The 23,780-nt window shown below is 46.8% G+C and overlaps 1 protein-coding gene across 1 annotated transcript in view; it reads left to right on the forward strand.

The window, feature by feature from the left end:
• PCDH15 (protocadherin related 15) overlaps positions 1-22,554 on the forward strand; it is a 1,516,206-nt gene extending 1,493,652 nt beyond the window's left edge. The window contains exons 35-36 of the mRNA XM_056530010.1: positions 18,871-19,006; positions 19,724-22,554. Coding sequence (XP_056385985.1) covers positions 18,871-19,006; positions 19,724-21,154 — 1,567 coding nt within the window. The 3' untranslated portion in view covers positions 21,155-22,554. The remainder of the gene's footprint in view (positions 1-18,870; positions 19,007-19,723) is intronic.
• The last annotated feature ends 1,226 nt before the right edge of the window (positions 22,555-23,780 follow it).

A 23,780-nucleotide genomic window follows, 5' to 3' on the forward strand; every position in this document is an offset into this window, starting at 1 on the left:
GGGGGATTAAAGATCGGTTCCCCCAGTTTGCTATCTGGGCATGCTGGGATTTGTAGTTTTGCAACATCTGGAGGGCCACAGTTTGAAGATCACTGTGCGGTGGTTTCTAAACCATGGCCCTCTAAATCTTGCAAAACTACAACTCCCAGCATGCACGAACAGCAAACGGCTGTCTCGCCATGCTGGGAGTTGTAGTTGCGCACCTCCAGCTGTTGTATAACTACATCTCCCAGGATGCCCTTTGGCGATCAGTACATGCTAGGAGTTGTAGTTTTGCAACAGCTGGATGCACACTGGTTGGAAAATACTGAGTTAGGTAACAGTATCTGAAGGTTTTCCAACCAGTTTGCCTCCAGCCCTACAACTGTTGCAAAAGTACAACTCCCAGTATGCGATCTGTCAGTGCAGATTTTCAACAGCTGGAGGTACATTCACACGGGCAGGGGTTTACAGTGAGTTTCCTTCTTCAAGTATGAGCTGCGGCAAATTTTCCACCACAGTTCATACTCCTAGTGGGAAACTCACCGTGTGAATGTACCCTAAAAACACTACACTAACAGATAATAAAGGGTAAAAAACACTACATATACACCCCCTTACACGGTCCCCCCAATAAAAATGTATAACATATTGTACCGCAGTGTTTCCAAAACCGAGCCTCTAGCTGTTGCAAAACAACAACTCCCAGCATTTCTGGACAGCCACTGACTGTCCAGGCATGCTGGGAGTTTAGCAACAGCTGGAGTAACCCTGTTTGGGAATCTCTGGCGTAGAATACCCCTATGTCCACCCCTATCCAATCCCTAATTTAGTCCTCAAATGCGCATGGCACTCTCTTACTTCGGAGCCGTGTTGTATTTCAAGGAAACCGTTTAAGGCCACATGTGGGTATTCCGTTCGCGGGAGCAATTGAGTTACAAATTTTGGGGGGCTTTTTCTCCTTTTACCCCTTATGAAAAGGAAAAGTTGGGGTCTACACCAGCCTATTAGTGTAAACAAATTTTAATGTTTACACTAACATGCTGGTATTGCCCCATACTTTTATTTTCACAAGAGGTAAGAAAAAAAAGACCCCAAAATTTGTTACACAATTTCTACTGAGGATGGAAATACCCCATATGTGGGCGTAAAATGCTCTGTGGACGCACAACAATGCTCAGGAGTAAGATCGCACTATGTACATTTGCACAAGTTTGGCTGATTTTAAAGTGGTTCTGACATAAACACAAGAAAATAAATACCTACGTGTGACCCCATTTTGGAAACTACACCCCTCACAGAACATAACAAGAGGTATAGTGAGCCTTAACCCCACAGGTGTTTGATGAATTTTCGTTAAAGTTTCACTAAAATGCTGGTGTTACTCTAAATTTTTCATTTTCAAAAGAGAAAAAAGCCCCCCAAAATTTGTAACCCCATTTCTACTGAGTAAGAACATACCCCATTTTGGATGTAAAGTGTTCTGCGGACGAACTACAATGCTCAGAAGAGAAGGAGCGCCATTGGACTTTGGATAGAGAATTTGTTTGGAATGGAAGTTTTTTAAATGGGAAAAGGGGGGAGATTCTTACTTTATTAGGGAAGGGGTTAAATGATCTTTATTATCTTTTTTTTTTCACATTTTTTTTTTTGCATTGGTATAGCCTAGTGGCTATTGCACTGCATATACCGATCTCATACAAAGATCATTGCCGTGCATTGACACGGCAAAGATCAGTGTTATCAGCAGTCGATTGCTCAAGCCGGGTTTTCAGGCTTGGAGCAATTAATCGCCGATCGGGGACCTCCGCTCGCATTCTAGCTGATCAGGACATTGTGATTTCACCGCGATTGTCCCAAACAGCCTGACTGAGCTGCCGGGAAGCTTTCACTTTCATTTTAGATGCTGAAATCAACTTTGAATGCCGTGTCTAAAGGGTTAATAGCGCGCGCACAACGATCGGTGCCGCACGCTATTGGCCCAGATCCCGGATCCTGGCTGTCATTAGCCACCAGGATCGACGCGGTATGACCCGGGGTCATGGCGTGACCTCGCGTTATATACCGGGACCGGGCGCAGGGCGTACAGGTACACCCTGCGTCCTTAAGAGGTTAAGGTGAAAAAGGGCTCAGTCCTTAAGGCTTTAAGGGGATTATCTGGTTTATGATGGCTATCTTTAAATACCAATAGATGGGAGCCCCTCTATTAACAAGATCCAAGAGAGACTACAAAGACTTCCTCTTAGGCACATATACAGTACATCAGCAAGCTGTCCAAATGAGATGCCAACATATGCAAGAATGGACATGTTTTTTTTTTTTGTTTTTTTTAAATATATATATATATATATATATATATATATATATATATATATATATATATTTTTATTAAAGAATTTTCAATAAACTGTCAATATAAAGCAAAATTATACAGTGGAACAATATGCATAAGAGCATAGGTAGAGAATACAGCATCACAGAGAATGTAAAGAGCGCATAAAGTTTCTTCACCCGTGACAGGTACCATTATCCCTATAATAACTCCCCCCTCCCCTACCCCCAAACGGAAAGTAGAAAATAACATAGTGTCACAATGTCCAAGAAAGTGCACTAAGGCATCCTAGAATAAAGTGACATCAGTCAAAACGCTGACATTTTCAAGTAAAAATTAAGATAGGTATCGTTGATGAGAAGGCAGATTTATCACCCACCTCCCTTTACCCCATACCATGTGAACAAGCAGAAAGTATGACTCCTCACTGCAAAAGCCTCACTCAATACCTTAGGGTGCTCCCTTGACTCCCAGAGGATCCGAACCGAGAGCCACACAGCTCAAAAGAAATGGTCAGCCTGTATTTAGCATTACGTATGCTGTAGTCTTAGCGTCCCTAGATAACCTCTCCACATTGTACCAAACGGTGTATCTAAATGGTCACACAATCTCAGTGATCCCCTGAGAGTCAAAGTGAGTAACAATAAAGGATTTCCATTTTGGGAAAAAATGCTTAGTGGCAGTTTCTGAATGCTTCTCGGCATCCAAAGCGATCTACTTCTAGAAACAATTTCAATTGGGTAATCAGCATAGTGGTAGTATCTAACAATTTAGCAAATAGAGAATGCATGGCAGCTAAAAGGATTATTGTTACACCGAGCGCTCCGGGTCCCTGCTTCTCCCCGGAGCGCTTGCGGCGTTCCTCTCTCTGCAGTGCCCCGGTCAGACCCGCTGACCTGGAGAGCTGCACTGACACTGCCGGCGGGGATGCGATTCGCATGGCGGGACGCGCCCGCTCGCGAATCGCATCCCAAGTCTCTCACCTGTCCCAGTCCCCGGCTGTCTCGTCCTGGCGCGCGCGGCTCCGCTCCTTAGGGCGCGCGCGTGCCAGCTCTCTAAGATTTGCCTGGCCCAATCTGTCTAATTAGCCTCCACCTGCTCCCTGTCTATTTAACCTCACTTCCCCTTCACTTCCTTGCCGGATCTTGTTGCCTTTGTGCCAGAGAAAGCGTTACAGTGTTTGCCTTACCAGTGTACCTGACCTCTTGCTATTGCTATTGACTACGAACCTTGCCGCCTGCCCCGACCTTCTGCTACGTCTGACCTTGCCTCTGACTAGTCCTTCTGTCCCACGCCTTCTCAGCAGTCAGCGAGGTTCAGCCGTTGCCAGTGTATACGATCTGGTTGCTACCGCCACAGCAAGACCATCCCGCTTTGCGGCGGGCTCTGGTGAATACCAGTAGCAACCCTAGAACCGATCCACCGACACGGTCCACGCCAATCCACAGAGGATCCACATCCAGCCTGCCGAATCCTAACAGTAGATCCGGCCATGGATCCCGCTGAGGTCCCGCTGCCAGTTGTCGCTGACCTTACCACGGTGGTCACCCAGCAGTCTCAACAAATAGAGCAACTTGGACAACAGTTCGCCCAACAAGGACAGCAGCTGTCGCAGTTGACCGCCATGCTACAGCAACTTCTGCCACAGCTACAGCAGCAACCATCTCCTCCGCCAGCTCCTGCACCTCCTCCGCAGCGAGTGCCCGCTCCTGGCCTCCGCTTGTCCCTGCCGGACAAATTTGATAGGGACTCTAGACTTTGCCGTGGTTTCCTGTCACAATGTTCCCTACATTTGGTGATGTTGTCGGACCAATTTCCTACAGAATGGTCGAAGGTGGCTTTCGTGGTCAGTCTCCTGTCGGGGAAGGCCCTGTCATGGGCCACACCGCTCTGGGACCGCAATTATCCTGTCACTGCCACTGTACAGTCCTTCCTCGCTGAGGTTCGTAGTGTCTTCGAGGAACCAGCCCGAGCTTCTTCTGCCTAAACTGCCTTGCTGAACCTGGTCCAGGGAAATTCTTCTGTAGGCGAATACGCCATCCAATTTCGAACCCTCGGCTCAGAACTATCTTGGAACAACGAGGCCCTCTGCGCGACCTTTAAAAAAGGCCTATCCAGTAACATCAAAGATGTGCTGGCCACACAAGAAATTCCTGCCAACCTGCATGAACTTATCCATTTGGCCACCCGCATTGACATGCGTTTTTCTGAAAGACACCAGAGCTCCGCCAGGAAAAAGACCTTGATCTCTGGGCACCTCTCTCACAGTATCCTTTGCAATCTACCCCTGTGCCTCCCGCCGAGGAGGCTATGCAAGTGGATTGGTCTCGCCTGACCCATGAAGAGAGTACTCGCCGCAGAGATAAAAATTTATGTCTGTACTGCGCTAGTACCGAACATTTCTTGGTGGATTGCCCTATTCGTCCTCCACGTCTGGGAAACGCACGCACGCACCCAGCTCACGTGGGAGTGGCATCTCTTGGTCTGAAGTCTGCTTCTCCACGTCTCACTGTGCCCGTACGGATTTCTCCTTCTGACAACTCTTCCTTCTCAGCTATGGCCTTCTTGGACTCTGGTTCTGCGGGAAATGTTATTTTGACCTCTTTTGTTAATAAGTTCAACATCCCTGTGACCCGTCTCGTCAAGCCGCTCTACATTTCCTCGATCAACGGAGTTAAATTGGACTGCACCGTGCGTTACCGCACAGAACCCCTGCTCATGAGCATTGGACTGCATCATGAAAAATATAATTTTTTGTTTTGCCCAAGTGCACCTCTGAAGTCCTCCTCGGTCTGCCATGGCTCCAACGTCACTCTCCTACCCTTGACTGGACCACCGGGGAAATCAAGTGCTGGGGTACTTCTTGCCACAAAAAATGCCTCACGTCTGCTCCCAGTCCCGTCAGGCAAGCCTCAGTGCCTCCTCCTACACCTGGTCTACCCAAGGCCTATCAGGACTATGCTTTGCCTCCTCATAGCCCCCGTCCTGGTAACACTCTGCCTCGTACCAAGCTTCACCCTCTGCCCCCCTTCCCCATTCCTTCTGAACTGCCTGCCGTTGATGACCATACCCAGGACTTCACTGTCCTCCAGAAGGAGACTCTACAATCGCTCCCAATGTCCTCGTCCCATGTGGAGCGACTTCCGGACAAAAAGAGGGGGAGACCTAAGGGGGGGGTACTGTTACGCCGAGTGCTCCGGGTCCCTGCTCCTCCCCGGAGCGCTCGCAGCGTTCCTCTCTCTGCAGCGCCCCGGTCAGACCCGCTGACCGGGAGCGCTGTACTGACACTGCTGGCAGGGATGCGATTCGCATAGCGGGACGCGCCCGCTCGCGAATCGCATCCCAAGTCTCTCACCTGTCCCGGTCCCCGGCTGTCTCGTCCTGGCGCGTGCGGCTCCGCTCCTTAGGGCGCGCGAGTGCCAGCTCTCTAAGACTTAAAGGGCCAGTGCACCAATGATTGGTGCCTGGCCCAATCTGTCTAATTAGCCTTCACCTGCTTCCTGTCTATTTAACCTCACTTCCCCTTCACTTCCTTGCCGAATCTTGTTGCCTTTGTGCCAGAGAAAGCGTTACAGTGTTTGCCTTACCAGTGTACCTGACCTCTTGCTATTGCTATTGACTACGAACCTTGCCGCCTGCCCCGACCTTCTGCTACGTCTGACCTTGCCTCTGCCTAGTCCTTCTGTCCCACGCCTTCTCAGCAGTCAGCGAGGTTGAGCCGTTGCCGATGGATACGACCTGGTTGCTATCGCCGCAGCAAGACCATCCCGCTTTGCGGCGGGCTCTGGTAAATACCAGTAGCAACCCTAGAACCGGTCCACCGACATGGTCCACGCCAATCCCTCGCTGACACAGAGGATCCACATCCAGCCTGCCGAATCCTAACAATTATGTGGACAAACCTAGGAAACCTCTCCTCCCCTTCCCCCCCTCCCTCCGGTGGGCGCCATTGGGGAAATAGGAGCGATTGCGGTGTAAAAGGGACCTGCACCTTCCAATGATCCCATATGTACGATTGTATAAGACACCAGTAGCATGGTCTTGGCAGCATTGACCCTGTAGCTTGTGAAGCTTCTGGCATAGGATAAAAAGTTCAAAATTCTAGGGACAGCCTCCTTGGGGTTGGTTAGGTAAAGTAACATGTCATCATCAAACATGGCTAATTTAACCTCCTGGGTACTGTCAGGATCCGGACTGGTATGCAGCGAGGACACTGGTGGTGGATCCTCTGTGTCAGTGGGGTGATGGCGTGGGCCGTACCAGGGGAACGGAGTCTAAGGGGTTACTGGTTTTCACCAGAGCCCACCGCAAAGCGGGATGGACTTGCAACGGCAGGTAACCCCCAGGTCGTTCCACCCGATAGCGACTCAACCCCAGCTGAGACAGGTGCGGTAAACAGGGATAAGGCAAGAGCAAGGTTGGACGTAGCTGAAGGTCAGGGCAGGCAGCAAGGGTCGTAGTCAGGGGCAACAGCAGAAGGTCTGGGTACACAGGCTTGGGAACACACTAAACACTTTCACAGGGCACAAGGCAACAAGATCCGGCAAGGACAGGAAGGGGAAGTGGGTTTTTACATATATGGCACAGGTGCAGGTACTGATTGGGCCAGGCACCAATTAATGGTGCACTGGCCCTTTAAACTTCAGAGAGTCGGCGCGCGCGCGCCCTAGAGAGCGGGGCCGCACACGCCGGGAATGAACTGCCAGAGGACGGGGCAGGTGAGGAGATTGGGATGCGACCCGCATCCCCGCCGGTGACACCAGTGCAGCGCTCCCGGTCAGCAGGTCTGACCGGGGCGCTGCACAGAGACGAACGCCGCGAGCGCTCCGGGGAGGAGCAGGGACCCGGAGTGCTCGGCGTAACAGGTACCCACGGCTATACCACTAAAGAGATCAGAAGAGAGCAGATAGTTGGCCAGAGGTTCAATTGTCAGATCAAACAATAAAGGCCATAAGGGAAAGCCCTGATGTGTACCTTTAGCTTACTGGAGGGGGGTGGACAAGATGCCTGGGGTATGTACCCTAGCTGTGAGACCATCATATAGGCTGTCTATAAAGGAGCTAAATTGACTTATAATCCCAAACTTTATCCCAGCCTCAGCCAGTCCCATCGAACATTGTCAAAAGCTTTTTCAGCATCCACAGTGAACAATGCGGGTTGGGGTGCTGTCTGAGACGGGCCCCGAACACTATCCATGACTGCCAGTGCCCTCCTAATGTTTGCGATCTGCCAGGATCTTAGATAGTAACTTCACATCCTGGTCGATCAGAGATATGGGCCATAGGGACCAGGTTCTAAAGGGTCCTTGTCAGGCATGGGGAGTACATTAATATATTCCAGTTTCGCAGCTGGAGAGAGTACGCCTGTGCCTAAAATTTTGTTAAAATTTGATATGACCAGGTCCCTTATGTCCACCTCTCCCAGGCAAGAGCACACAAGGGGACTGATTAGGAAGTGGTCAATTTGAGACCATGAACCGAGTATGTGTGAGAACTGCGTGTACTTACGACTGTCCGGGTGTAAGTGCCGCATCAGGAAAGGTGTGGGGAGTTTGTCACTCTGACGGGGGATGGTAGGCATGTAATCGAAGCGTCTAGTGTCTATTAGTGGGTCAGGCACTGTATTCAATTCTCCTCCCAGGATGGTGTGCGGTCCGCTAGAGCCATTGACTGTATCTGCTAAAGATGCAAACAAGGAAGAGTTATCACCATTAGGAGCATAAACATTGTCAATGTGGTACATTTTACCATTATGTACTAGTTGTAAATGAGAAAAATGCCCCTTATCATCTCTTTCATGTGAGACAATGTGGTGCGAGAACAACTTGTGAAGCAATTGTTACGCCTAGCGCTCCGGGTCCCCGCTCCTCCCCGGAGCGCTCACGGCGTCTTTCTCCCTGCAGCGCCCCGGTCAGTCCCGCTGACCGGGAGCGCTGCACTGTTTTTGCCGTTGGGGATGCGGTTCGCACAGCGGGACGCGCCCGCTCGCGAATCGCATCCCAGGTCACTTACCCGTCCCGGTCCCCTGCTGTCATGTGCTGGCGCGCGCGGCTCCGCTCTCTAGGGCGCGCGCGCGCCAGCTCTCTGAGACTTAAAGGGCCAGTGCACCAATGATTGGTGCCTGGCCCAATTAGCTTATTGGCTCCCACCTGCTCCCTGCCTTTATCTAGTCTCCTCCCTTGCACTCCCTTGCCGGATCTTGTTGCCTTGTGCCAGTGAAAGCGTTTAGTGTGTCCAAAGCCTGTGTACCTGAACTTCTGCTACCCATCCTGACTACGAACCTTGCCGCCTGCCCCCGACCTTCTGCTACGTCTGACCTTGCTTCTGCCTACTCCCTTGTACCGCGCCTATCTTCAGCAGCCAGAGAGGTGAGCCGTTGCTAGTGGATACGACCTGGTCACTACCGCCGCAGCAAGACCATCCCGCTTTGCGGCGGGCTCTGGTGAAAACCAGTAGTGGCTTAGAACCGGTCCACTAGCACGGTCCACGCCAATCCCTCTCTGGCACAGAGGATCCACTACCTGGAAGCCGAATCGTGACAGTAGATCCGGCCATGGATCCCGCTGAGGTGCCGCTGCCAAGTCTCGCTGATCTTCCCACGGTGGTCGCTCAGCAATCGCAGCAGATTGCCCAACAAGGACAGCAGCTGTCGCAGTTGACCGCCATGTTACAGCAAATTCTGCCTCTGCTACAGCAGCAACCATCTCCTCCGCCAGCTCCTGCACCTCCTCCGCAGCGAGTGGCCGCTCCTAACCTCCGCTTGTCCCTGCCGGACAAATTTGATGGGGACTCCAGACTCTGCCGTGGATTTTTGTCTCAGTGTTCCCTGCATATGGAGATGTTGTCAGACTTGTTTCCTACAGAACGGTCTAAGGTGGCATTCGTAGTAAGTCTTCTTTCAGGAAAGGCCTTGTCTTGGGCCACACCGCTCTGGGACCGCAATGATCCTGCCACAGCCACAGTCCAGTCCTTCTTTGCTGAAGTCCGAAGTGTCTTTGAGGAACCTGCCCGAGCCTCTTCTGCTGAGACTGCCTTGCTGAACCTGGTCCAGGGTAATTCTTCCGTTGGCGAGTACGCCATACAATTCCGTACTTTGGCTTCTGAACTATCCTGGAATAATGAGGCTCTCTGCGCGACCTTTAAAAAAGGCCTATCCAGTCGCATCAAGGATGTGCTGGCCGCACGAGAGATTCCTGCCAACCTCCAAGAACTCATCCATTTGGCTACCCGCATTGACATGCGTTTTTCTGAGCGACACCAAGAGCTCCGCCAGGAAAAAGACTTAGATCTCTGGGCACCTCTCCCACAGCATCCTTTGCAGTCTTCGCCTGGGCCTCCCGCCGAGGAGGCCATGCAAGTGGATCGGTCTCGCCTGACCCAGGAAGAGAGGAATCGCCGTAGAGAAGAAAATCTCTGTCTGTACTGTGCCAGTACTGAGCATTTCTTGGTGGATTGCCCTATCCGTCCTCCACGCCTGGGAAACGCACGCACGCACCCAGCTCACGTGGGTGTGGCATCTTTTGCTTCTAAGTCTTCTTCTCCACGTCTCACGGTGCCCGTGCGGATTTCCTCTACAGCCAACTCCTCCATCTCAGCCGTGGCCTGCTTGGACTCTGGTGCCTCCGGGAATTTTATGTTGGAGTCCTTTGTTAATAGATTCAGCATCCCGGTGACCCGTCTCGTCAAACCGCTCTACATTTCCGCGGTCAACGGAGCCAGATTGGACTGCACCGTGCGTTACCGCACAGAACCCCTCCTGATGTCTATCGGACCCCACCACGAAAGGATTGAGTTCTTCATTCTCCCCAACTGTACCTCTGAGGTCCTCCTCGGTCTGCCTTGGCTCCGGCTTCATTCCCCCACCATTGATTGGACCACCGGGGAGATCAGGAACTGGGACTCTGCCTGCCACAGGAAGTGCCTCTCCCCCCCTCCCAGTCCCATCAGGCAAACCTCTGTGCCTCCCCATGGCCCCCGTCCTGGTGTCACACTGCCCCGTGCCAGGCCTCGCCCTCTGCCCTCCCTCCCCATTCCCGCTCCTGCTGTACTGCCTGCCGTTGAGGAAACCCTCCATTCTTTCCCGGTGTCCTCATCCCAGGGGAGGCAGTTACCGGACAAAGAGAAGGGGAGACCTAAGGGGGGGGGGTACTGTTACGCCTAGCGCTCCGGGTCCCCGCTCCTCCCCGGAGCGCTCACGGCGTCTTTCTCCCTGCAGCGCCCCGGTCAGTCCCGCTGACCGGGAGCGCTGCACTGTTTTTGCCGTTGGGGATGCGGTTCGCACAGCGGGACGCGCCCGCTCGCGAATCGCATCCCAGGTCACTTACCCGTCCCGGTCCCCTGCTGTCATGTGCTGGCGCGCGCGGCTCCGCTCTCTAGGGCGCGCGCGCGCCAGCTCTCTGAGACTTAAAGGGCCAGTGCACCAATGATTGGTGCCTGGCCCAATTAGCTTATTGGCTCCCACCTGCTCCCTGCCTTTATCTAGTCTCCTCCCTTGCACTCCCTTGCCGGATCTTGTTGCCTTGTGCCAGTGAAAGCGTTTAGTGTGTCCAAAGCCTGTGTACCTGAACTTCTGCTACCCATCCTGACTACGAACCTTGCCGCCTGCCCCCGACCTTCTGCTACGTCTGACCTTGCTTCTGCCTACTCCCTTGTACCGCGCCTATCTTCAGCAGCCAGAGAGGTGAGCCGTTGCTAGTGGATACGACCTGGTCACTACCGCCGCAGCAAGACCATCCCGCTTTGCGGCGGGCTCTGGTGAAAACCAGTAGTGGCTTAGAACCGGTCCACTAGCACGGTCCACGCCAATCCCTCTCTGGCACAGAGGATCCACTACCTGGAAGCCGAATCGTGACAGCAATGTTACCACTCCAGATTTGCCGTCCGCCGCGGGGCTGCCAAGCACCTTGCCCACCCACAATTTCTGCTCCGTTAGATGTGCTCCTGAAGAAGGACTATGTCCGAATGCAGGCGTTTAAAAAAATTGCTGAATTTTTATGCACTTTGTGGGGAGCGTAAACCTTTAACATTTCATGTCACCAACTTATACATGGTATGATATTAACCCTCAGGGGGCAAGGAAGGGTAGGGGGGACTAAACCCTTTACTGAGAAAACAATAGACATGTAGGTGAGGAGAGCATGAGAGACATATCTCCACATTAAGAAAATTAGGAGAGTCAGTCACATAGAGGATACTCAGTCTGGAGATGGTTAACGACTGCTCCTACCCCTGCCGCGTCTTACCTCTGACTTGCGCCGTTTCCATGAGTCAAACGGAGATCTTGTGCAGCTGGTACTGCATCTGGAGGAATGATGAAGAGGGCCATCCCGGTCTCTGGGAGAAGGAGAGTGACATGATGGAGAGCGGGTGGCGCGGGTAGGTTCCCTCAAGAGCTCCGGTAAGGCTGCCTCCGCTGCGGCCAGGGTCTGGTAAGAAGAAAAGGAGCCATCTGAACTGAAAACTTTCAAAGTGTCTGGGTACTGGAGTTGAAAGCGCCATTTGGCTTAGAACAGTTCTGAGCAAATTTTACTATAGGCCCTCCGGCGTTTGGCAACCTCTGCTGAAAAGTCCTCAAAAAGCAATAATTTCTTGTTGTGGAACGTAAGCGGGGAGAAGTGCTTCCTATAAGCCCTCAGGAGCTTCACTTTATCATTATAGTCCAGCAATTTGAATATGATTTGCCGGGGGTGCGAATCCTCGCCCTGTCAAGCCTGGGAGGGACCTGATTGAAGCCTTCATACTCGACGCGCTCTCTCCACTTAGCATTTATGCGTCCGGCCAAGAGCCTTGGGTAAATCCCTTTTGCAAAAGTCTTGCAGGTCTAAAGGAGGGCAAGAGTCATTAAACCCCACTATTCGTAAATTGTTGCGGCCGATTCTATTTTCCAGATCCTCCAGCTTTTCACTGACATAACAGAGGTCTGTTTCAGTTTGGCAAAGTCTGGTAGCAAGACCACTATTTTCATCCTCCAGCGCTATGATGCACTGCTCTGCCTCCTCCAGTCGATCCGCTTGAGCCCCCAAGTCCAGTTGCAATTGTGTTAACGTGGAGCACATGGTGTTTCCCACAGTCGTCTGTATAGTAGGAGTCATTAGCTTGACCAGGGTTGCCGCCAAGGTCTGAAGATCCATGGAGGAAGCAAAGGAGACCTCTGAGGCCCCAACCAAGGGAGGGATCTGAGGGGGTGCAGATGATGTCTGGGCACCCTCCTCAGGGGTAAACAATGGTTGGCTGCTGACTACCTCCATATTATCAGGATGGGGCTGAGCACCCTTAGAGGGCACTGAGTTAGCAGCTGGGGCTGTTTGGAGTGCAGGTGTCAGGGACTGACCGAGGGACAAGGAGAGTGAACCCTAAACTGACCCTAAAACATCTCTCCCTGCCTACTTGCCCATCCACTCTAAACGGTGGATCGACAACTGGGCGCTGTTCCCTCGCCGAACTAAAGTTCAGGGGCCTAATAAAAACACATACTAATAAATAGTCGGTCAAAAACCCGAAACATAACACGAACATAGAACTCTATAGTATAAAGTTTAGAGGACACAGATCAGAGAGTTAGTACAGAGGACACTATATCAGCGGACATGAACAGGGGGCTCAGTGGTCGTGAACAGAGGACACTATAGATAAGCGGTCATGAACAGAACTCCAAAGATCTGAATAAAGAACTAATAAACATATAGAGTTCAAAACACCAGACAGGAAAACGGATAAGTCTGAACATACTCCAGAACAAAACAGGAATAAGCTTAATCCCCTGGAAAAACCTCCGGTAGACACAGGAATAATAATACCCTCTGAGTCCCCTCGGACCGGTAAACCGGATCTATCGCTAAACAGGAATTATCGCAGTCCCTCAAAACACCTCCAGTAGACACGGAATCCCCATGGACAGGTAACAGGGATGCAACATAGGACACTGTTCACACTGGACACACAAACTGTACACTCCACTCCAACTAACGAAGTAGCCATTAATAATAAATCCAAATAGACTACTGGCCAGAGGCACACTCACCAGTGTGGACAGGATGCTGGCCCAGTAGGAAAAAAGAAATATAAAACACAGAACTTCATAAGAACGGATACAAGAGAAAACACAGTGTAAACAGACACATAGCAAAAAGAACATACAAATCCTAAAGCCGACTATACAAACAGATTAAAATCCGCTATAAGCATGCCACCTAACCATGGCTAAACCATAAAATACAAAGTACATGCTAAAGCAAAATAGTAGATTAAAAGCCCAAATAAAGAGTATTTCACCAAGAGCTCCAAAGCAGCATGTTAGCAAGTCAGGATATAATGAAGTCAATCACCAACCCAGAGGCTAGACTGGACTGACATTAAATAGACACCCTCTAGGAGCTATTGGCTGAAAAAGCCAGATACATGAACTATTCCCTGACCAGGGTATATAAAACTGTTTAAACACAAGCAAATCCAAATGGCTGTGTGTGAACACAGAAATATCAGACATGACAGCAGGTACATAGGGGGTTGCACAGCTGGGGGACCCACAAGTTGTGACCCTTTGTTGAGACAGCGGTCCATGAGTGGTTGGTACCAGGTCAGTAAAGGGGGCACAGTCTGTAACTTTAAAAGAGAGTAGAAAGAGTCCCTGGACACCCTCAGCAGCTCCTGAGTAATACTGAAGCTTGAACAGTTCTGACCTGGTGCAATGATGGAGGCGGCTGCAGGGGTTTAACATTGCTGTGCTGCACAGAGAAGCTGTCCATTCTTCTATGTAGCGTGACAGGAGTGTATTCTGGCAAATAGAGCAGCCCCTTATTTCTCCTGGGGCTGCCTAATGAAGAGTAATCTGTCGCAGCCCCTGGTGTCTGATCCCGCGTACCTTTACAAGTGCTGGCGGCAGGTGGGAGGTTCACTCCAGCCTCCGTTGTGTCCCGCAGTGCAGAAGAAGATGACGTCCCCTGCTGTGAGGCCGCATGCGGCCGCCGGAGCTCCGCGACTCCTGCTGCTTCCGGCAGAGAAGCTGCATGCTCCCCGCAATCCCCAAGGGCTTTGGAACCCCTGAGGGACTGGTGAGTGGGGAAGGACCCCTCTTGGCTGTCCATGCGGCGCGGCACCTGCCCTGCGCTCCTCACATGCCCGGAAGTAAGAATGGGTACAAGACAAGGCTTCAGTATAGGGTGCAGGAGTACATCGGCGCTGAACAGACCCAGGACACAACAGGTAAAGTAAAATCCAATTTATTTGATGCAACGCGTTTCCCTGCGCAAGCACAGATTCATCAGGCCTGATGAATCTGTGCTTGCGCAGGGAAACGCGTTGCATCAAATAAATTGGATTTTACTTTCTTACCTGCTGTGTCCTGGGTCCGTTCAGCACCGATGTACTCCTGCACCCTATACTGAAGCCTTGTCTTGTACCTATACGTTGTGGAATCCACACCAGGAGGGCCGCAGACGGACCATTGTATCCAAGCGATTTCCATTGTTGTGTATGAGGATAGACAACCACCCAGTGTGAGCAGTTTAAAATGAGCTTTTACTCTTCCCTTCCCCCATCTCTGGTGGTATTACCCTATGGAGCGCCTTCTCTCCTGTTTTTCGGAAGTAAGAATGGACATATTTTAATGCATTTGTGTTTTGATTCAAAGGTGAGGTGTGCGTTTAAATCCAAACACGTAGACATTTTGGAAATGAGTCAAGTATATTTACTAGCTCACTACATTCAAGCCATTTTAGTCATTGGGGCCTGTGCCTGTCCATGTTTGTATTTCTTGGCATTTTAACAGGTTATAGAAGTGTACATTAAATTGAGGGAAGTATACATCTGTACATGACAGGGACTGCTTAATGATACAATACCTTCTGCTGGGTTCCCAAACAATTTGCATTTAAGAGCTAAAAAGTCACAGAAGTGGGACATTCTGTGAACAACTTATTGTTAGAGGAAAAAACAATACTGTATATGCCGGCGTATAAGACGACTGGGCGTATAAGACGACCCCCAACTTTTACAGTTAAAATAGAGAATTTGGGATATATTCACCATATAAGGCTACCCCTTCTACCGCGATGTACGATACCTTATATTTCCCCCCACATTAGGTAGGCATCATGTTCCCCCAAATTAGGTAGGCAGTATAGTTCCCCCCCACATTAAGTTGACAGTTCCCCCACATTAAGTTGGCAGTTCCCCCACATTAGGTTGGCAGTTCCCCCACATTAGGTTGCCAGCACCCCCACATTAGGTTTCCAGCTCCCCCACATTAGGTTGCCCGCTCCCCCACATTAGCTCGTCAGCTCCCCCACATTTGGTCGGCAGCTCCCCCACAATAGTAGGCAGCTCCCCCACATTAGGTCGGGAATTACCCAAAATTAGGTCAGCAGTTACCCCACATTAGTAGGCAGCTCCCCCACATTAGTAGCAGTTCCCCCACATTAGTAGGCAGCTCCCCCACATTAGTAGGCAATTCCCCCACATTAGGTCAGCATTTCCCCACATTAGGTCAGCATTTCCCCCACAATAGTAGGCAGCTTCCCCCACATTTGTAGGCAGCTCCCCCCACATTTGTAGCCAGCTCCCCCCACATTTGTAGCCAGCTCCCCCCACATTAGGTCAGCAGTTCCCCCACAATAGTAGGCAGCTCCCCCCACATTTGTAGGCAGTTCCCCCACATTAGATTGGCAGCTCCCCCCAACAGACATACAGCTTCCAGCCATATACAGTGTTCCGATCACCTCTCCTCCGGCCCGGGTCACCATCTACTGCTATGGCCTATGGACCATAGCAGTAGGTGCCGGGACCGGGGAGCGGTGACCGGATCACTTAAGATAGCACGGCCGGTCACTCACCAGGCCCCAGTCGGCGCGCGTCCTCCTGCGGTCCTCCTGGTCCTGCGCTCCTCTGCCTCTATGGTTGTACGCACAGGAAGTCACTGACGTCCCGTGCGTACAACGATAGAGCCGGAGGACCGGACCGCAGGAGGACCGAAGGAGGATCGCAGGAGGACGCCGGGGAATGGTAAGAGACCGGCGGACATCCTTATGTCTGGAAAAGATTTTTCGGGACACAGAGATGTCCGGCATAGGAATAGCTATGATTATCTGCCCGGGCTGGCTCCCGTGTGTGGCTGCAGGCGGGGGCCGGCCAGAGCAAGTAAAAACTTATAGTGTATACTAAAAACCAGGGGTTCTCCAGCTGTTGTAAGACTACACCTCCCAGCATGCTCGGACAGCCTTTGCCATGCTGGGAGTTGTAGTTTCACAACAGCTGGAGGCACCCTGGTTTTTAGTTTACAGTATTAGTTTTTACTTGCTTTGGCCGGCCCCCGCCTGCAGCCACACACGGGAGCCGGCCTGGGCAGATAATCATAGATATTCCTATCCCGGACCTCAATACCCGGCGTATAAGACGACCCCCGACTTATCAGAAGAAAATTCGGGGTTAAAAAGTTGTTAAAATGGAAAACCCCTTTGAGTGAATAGTGAATTTGAGCACATATTCTGTATTTGTCTGTATTTGCAGAAATTTGTATATGCTGTTGTTCTGGAAGGTCATTTTCTGTACAGTACTTTAACTTTTTTTTGTATGCAAGCTGAAGACATCACCCTTTCAAATCAAGCTAAAAACAAATTCAAGTTATAGTACTGTATACAGTGCTGACTTCCTGCCAAGAATGTACTGTGCCTTGAATATTGAATGTGCATGTCACAAACGCTAAATTGCCTCTCCTTATTTCTTCTCTCTCTCTTCTTTCAATGTCTCCTTTCATCATTCTGTCTTTTTCTATGGCACCAGCAACAGCAATTGCTGAGACCATCTCTTCTGAAACCAGAGGTAGTACATTAGCATATTTTGCTATTTTCATTTATGAATCTATGTGTACTAACTAATCCCAGATGAATCTATTAGAAAACCACACCAATAACCATTACCATTGAATAGAATTATGGGCACTGAAATGGATGAAGATTGTCTCTAATACATTGGCGGTAATTCAGATGTGCTGTGCTATGATCAGATAAACAGCATTTTACATCCCCGACCACAGCAACAGGAAATCCTGATCAAATAAATAGGAATGGCAGTGCTTGTGTGTTTTATTTATGGATACAAGATGCACATAGCAGGTTTATAAGTACAGTCACTGGGGCAGAATTAAAGCAACCAAAATGCATTTATGAGAATAAGCCATAATGTTACTTCTAAACTCGCTAGAAGGTCTCCATATTTTTTCCCTTTCACATTTACTATGGTGGGGATCAAACGGTCAGGACAAAAGTTTGTAGAACTGTTACTTTACCCATGTTCAGTTTTACACAGGTCTACTGTATATGAATATGGACATTATGATAAGTAGTATAATATGACTGGCTACCATACCTTACTTATTTGTAAATTTCTTAGTTGACAGGGCTTCTACTGTATGGTGGCAGCTGTATCTGTCTCTTTGGAGACAATCCCTTAATTAGACTGGTGACATTTCCAGTAGGTGGACCACCAAAGATCATAATTCTAGTGCACCTCTGCCTTTATCTAGGGTATCATAGTCATGGAATTACCTTGACTTCATAATAATTTAAGTTTACACATTTGTTTATCCCACTATTAGCCTCATGCCAAAAGACTAAACAATATCTATAGGCTTGTTTTGAAAAAGCAGTAATATCTCTGGACACCTTTTTGTCCCCATAGTTTCCCTATTTCAAAATGCTTACCGTTGATCTCTTTGTCCTTCATATATGCCTTAAATTCTTTCTTTTAGTATAAACATGTTTTTTTTTTATAAAGTCTGTAAGATTGGTGTGTGCATAAAACATAAGAAAGCTATTGATAAATCCCAATGATGTTCTGTAACATTGATGGGTTATCATTTGTTTTCCCTAAGGAATTATCTATGGAGTCTGGAATTGATCCTGGTCAAGAATATTATGGACAAGATTATTACAGCTATGAGCATGGGTATGTACCGTAATAAAACAGTGCATTTTAATTAGAAATATAGGGGGAGATTTATTAAAACCTGTGAAAAAGGAAAAGTTGGCCAGTTGCCCATAGCAACCAATCAGATCGCTTCTTTCATTTTGCAGAGGCCTTGCTAAAAATGAAAGAAGTGATCTGATTTGTATTTCAGTTCACAGTTGCTGTGCAATGCTGCAATTCTGTTGTTAGCCTCTATACAGTAGTAAATGTATACCAATAGATGTATACAGATGGATGAGTAAAGGATCAGTGCAGACCCAATAGGTCGATGTGAATGTGTACATATAAATGTTAGAAATTATTAGGTGGCAATTATTCCTAAAATCAAAACCAGAATAAACCTTTAGTTTGTAAACTAGTTTAGTTTGTAATATTTTCACTCGCTATATGGATGTAGTAGAGATTTTTTTTTATCATTTAACAGTTTTTTTGTGCATTTACTATGCACATTTTGGTTATTTATGCATGCAAATGCACAAGTAATCAAAATGTGCCTAGTAAGTGCATGCATCAGAGGGTGCAAATGTTCATATCTGGTTTGTTGAACCCATTTTTAAAGATGTGTTGCAACTACTAAATGTAAATTATATTGTTTTCCAGGTATGAACTGCCACAATATGGAAGTCGACGGCGGTTATTATCACCAGCTGGCATGTATGAAGACTATGGAGAAGCTGTTGTTGACCCTGATGGTGGATTTTACTACAGTCCACACAGACCTTCAGCAGAGGGAGATGTAAGTGTAAAGATATTAACATTTATTAATGGGCTGATATTTCATATTTAGAACATAACATTGACGATATATATATATATATATATATATATATATATATATATATATCACAGAAGTAACGGACTGTTATGATATACCTTGGCCTTCTACTGAATGTAAAGTGATCATTCATCAGTATAGGACCTTATTACAGAAAATGAGTCATAACAAAGGAAGCTTTTCATGTGCAGGTTTTTATAAACCCCATTTTTTTCAATGTTGCTAGGACATTTTAGAATTTCACATTGCCCTAAAGTGCCTAGTCTGCTGACCAATTTGACTAACAATTAATTGCACTAAATATTATGCATTATATAAGTTGCACTACCACTTATACTATTTTTCTATGAAAACCCTTTTGGTTCATATGGCCATATTCCATGGAAGCCATGTGGATTAAAATGGAAAAATTACTTCCTCAAACCTAGTAAATGTATTCAAATAGTGGATTCTAGTTCTATAATCTTATCACCTAAATTGATATACTTTGTGTGTTTGAATAGTAAATACTGTATCAGTGCAATACTAAATTTTTATGTTCATAACACAAAGCTAAAGTAGATTTCTGCAATTTTTTTGTTATGATGGTTTAAAAAAATAATGAAAAAGAAACCATTTAAAGAATTAAACAGCATCATTTCAGTAAATGTTTATGTTAATTATTTTCCAAAATTTTAGGGAAGAATGCGTGGCAGACCTACCCCAAGGAGCATTAGAGGGCAGGGCCCAGGCAGGGGAAGTATTGCAGGCAGGCCTGGTCCATCCAGAGGTGGTATGCAAGTAGTTAGAAGCAGTCAAGGAAGGAAAAAATTAAAAGCAGTTATGCAGCTAAGTCGAGTGGCTGTCAGTGCTCAGAAAGCCAGTGAGACTGCAGAAGGTACCCATCGGTCTGCTTGGAAAAAAGCTAGAATATTTCCAATGATTCTCCAGAAAGTAAAAGGTAGCGGAAAAGATTCCACATATGCCAAGTTGGTCTCTGCACGACAAGTAGAAGGTGATGATAGTGTTGTCATTAAAGGAAGTTATTTCCAAAAATCAACTGATTCAGTCTCAAGAAAAATTGATCGAGCCATAAAACGCATTGCTGTAGCCAAGAAGCTTCACCCTCGTCGAAAGTCAGTAGTTTCATCAACCAAAACTTCCACTGCCGGGAGTGAAAAAGATGAAGATGATTCAGATGTAAGTGAATCTGAAAGGGATGAAAGTAAATCTGGCATTTCGATAAACGTAACTGCAGACAGTGAATCTGAAGAAAGTGAAGATTCAGAAGAAGATGAAGACAAAACATCCTCAAAACCATCAGATGAAACATCCAGACGGAGCAGCACCTCTCCATCACAGGAGGATAAAGATTATTTGAAGGTGACCTTGGACCACGATGATGCAAATGAAAGTACAGTAGATTCTGATGAAGAAAGAGATGAAAATTTAGAGTCAGAAGATGATGAACAATCCATTTCTAAATCCCTAGCTAGTAAGCAGGAATCTGAAGAGGAGGATTCTGAAGAGGAAAGTGAAAAACTCAGTTCCCATGAGGACGTATCAGCTTCTGAGGCAGAGTCAAAATCATCCTTGAGAAGTTCTGACAAAAAATCTGAAGTAAGTGGAGAATCTGAAGAAAAGAGTGAACAAGAGAGTTCAAAGTCAAGCTACAGATCCAAGAAATCAGTTGATAGTGAAATACAAAGCACTATAGAAGAAGGTTCTGAAGAGGAGGAGTCAGAAGAAGAAGAAAAAGATTATGCCAGCAAATCAAGTGGTGCTGACAGCGAAGAGGATGCAGATGATGTCAGTGAAGCATCTGCGTCAAAAAGTGAAAAAAGCTATAGCCGGAGCAGTCAACAAACTGATGTACAGAGTACTGCAGAAAGTGATGAAGAGGAGGGAGATAATGATGTTAGCCAGGAAATATCATCCATTGGTAATCAAAGTCATACCTCTTCAGTGAGCCAAGAGGAGGACAATGTTTCTCAGGCTTCACAGGGTTCAGAAATCCAAAACTCAAGTAAAAAAGCGTCTTCTGATCAGTCAGATGCACAAGATACTGGTCATGGATCTGGCTCAGAAGCTTCTGATTCTGAGGCTGCAGGGGACTCTACATCCTTTTGAAAGTGGACAGTAGGTAGACCCAACAAAAATTTTGTTTGCAGTGCATCTGTGTGATTCTGATACCTGTTTTTCACATTCTTCCGTGGTGTTTTTTTTAGCTAAGCATCTAAATCTACACAGAAAGACTATAATACTAGTAACTTCTTTCTCGAACTACTGGCTTTCATCTCTATTTTATCTATGTTGGTGGTTTCTGGATTGTGATCTTTATTATATGGCTTTATCAGCAACTATGCATGTCACCTTTTTAGATCAGTATGGTAAATTGACCAAAAAATGCTTATGTTGTAATATACTGTAGCCTATTGGTTGAATGGGAGAGTACAATACTCTTTTTTTTAGGGGCATAGATAGGCGATGGCTGATGGGGCATGTGCAAGTGTTGGCTGCTTTGTCCCAGCTAAAAAAAAGCCTAGCTATTTTTGTTAACTAGATCATTATCATCTAGATTATCATTTAAACACAATGGGGGAGATTTATCAAAGCTGTCTATGTCCTGCATCAATATAGACCAAACTACAGAGCATTAGGCCGGTCTATTGTGCACCTAATTTATCAAAAGTCTTACGGCTCTTTATAAATTCTGCGCACAGACTTTGGGATCTATGCTTTACACTGTATTTAAACCTGCTCCAGCATGGTCTGACATTTCAGCGTACTTTAAGCCGATGCGACTTGTTGCCGAAAAGTCGCTTTTGATAAATTCAGCACCAATGCATTTTTTTTTTATCTAAAATAGATTAGAATGCATCATGTTCTAAATGTCCTCTAAAGCAAAAGTTGCAAAAAAGTCACACATATTTAGACTGTTACTTATTGTGCGACAAATTTAGTCTAAATCCTTTGATAAATCTTCCCCAATGTTCTTGTGTATAAATGATTTATTTGTCTTATGAAACATATCTATTTCTTTTTTGTTCTGTAACAATTTAGTAAGCCCTCTTTATGTCCTATGGCTTTCTGTTCGGCTTTCATATGTATCTTTATAGGAAGACTACAAAAGTTTATTCGGTATTGTCATTCTCTCATTCCCTTCTTTATCTGTTCTTTTCCACTTCGTAACTAAACAGTTCACTGCTCCAATGCACTGTTTCAGCTCCTCTAATCTACTTATTTTCCACACCATTGAAGATTCAGAGCATTCCCTTCTAACCTGTATGCTAGATGAATCTAATGGAAACCTTGCTTGCCTTGACCCCATACTCTGGAAGACATGAGTTGTTAGAGCGTGATACCCATTTCTTCTCAGTTTACATTCTGTGTGCAATGAAGGATGCTACTCTTCTACACTTTTATAAGTCTTTTCTTGCATTACTTATTCTTGATTTAATCATACTTAAATATATTTACAATTATACAATATAAAACTATGGGATACTTACAAACTTTGCAGATTGCTGTCAGTCTTCCAGATTTTCTTGCTGTCTTACAAAAGAGCAGTGATATCAACCCACTCAAAGCCTAAACTTGTTTAACAAATACTATTGAAGAATAAACAAACAAAAAAAGATGCTAATTCTGAATAATAACTAAACTCACAAGCTATCTATCTATCTATAAAAATTTCCAGATACTGTAAGTGCAGAACATTGTTTAGATGTACACATGTTCATTTCTAGAATATACATTTTTGAAGAGGTAATACAATTTGTATACATAGTCATGCAATTTTCCAGTATACCATTTCTATCTAGCATACATTTTATGATCTCTACCTAAATATGAACTTTTATATTTTACTACTCTAAGGGTACCTGTTTTAAAATTAACTTCTGTCATAGCAACATGTTAAAATCCTCACCAATCTTTAAAAAGAATAGGTAGCAATACTCAGCTGTACTGTGCACGTTTGTACACTGCTGTGTACGATGCTTAAGCACAGAAAACTCATAGAAAGTTTCTCTGTTAAACTATAGAGACCATAGCTGCTATTGACTATGACATCTAAGAAGTAAGAACTGCTATGACTGGAGAAAGCCTCAATGGTGAACTTGGTAGGAGGTAGGCCCCCTACCAAGTTAGCTGCATATATAAACCATGTTCTGGAAGTTCTTAGTGAAGATTCCCATTCAATAACTGCAAGCAGAAAAAATTTGACTGTATGGAATACAGCATGTTTAAAGGAGAAGTATCATGAACAAAAAACATATCCCCTATCCGCAGGTGATAAGAGTTCGGCCCCCTGCAATCTCCTGTACAGGATCATGACTCTAACCGGGAATAAAGAATGTCTATCTCCCACCACGAAACAACATCAGACACACTCCCTCCATATATCTCTATTGGAGAGCTGAAGATAGCTATCCCATAAAGATATATGATGGGGGAACGTTGGCCACCGCTTTGTGCAGGGGTCGACATGCCCGATTAACGAAGAAACCTGTACAGAAGATTGTGGGGGATCCAAGATATCGAGCCTCCAACAATCTAAAACTTATCCCCTATCCAGTTTTTGTTCACGAATGATATATCTTCTTTAATCTAAATTCTTAAAACTTTCTTCTTTAGATAATTAATCACTTTTACTCCTCTTAAAGTACTTGCTTTTTAAACTATGTGGCAAGTAATATAAGAACCCGGATATTAATTTCAAATACATTTTAACAAACTGTTATCGGATTCCAAA

Source organism: Hyla sarda, chromosome 7 (genome assembly GCF_029499605.1).
Source record: "Hyla sarda isolate aHylSar1 chromosome 7, aHylSar1.hap1, whole genome shotgun sequence".
Lineage (NCBI taxonomy): Eukaryota > Metazoa > Chordata > Amphibia > Anura > Hylidae > Hyla > Hyla sarda.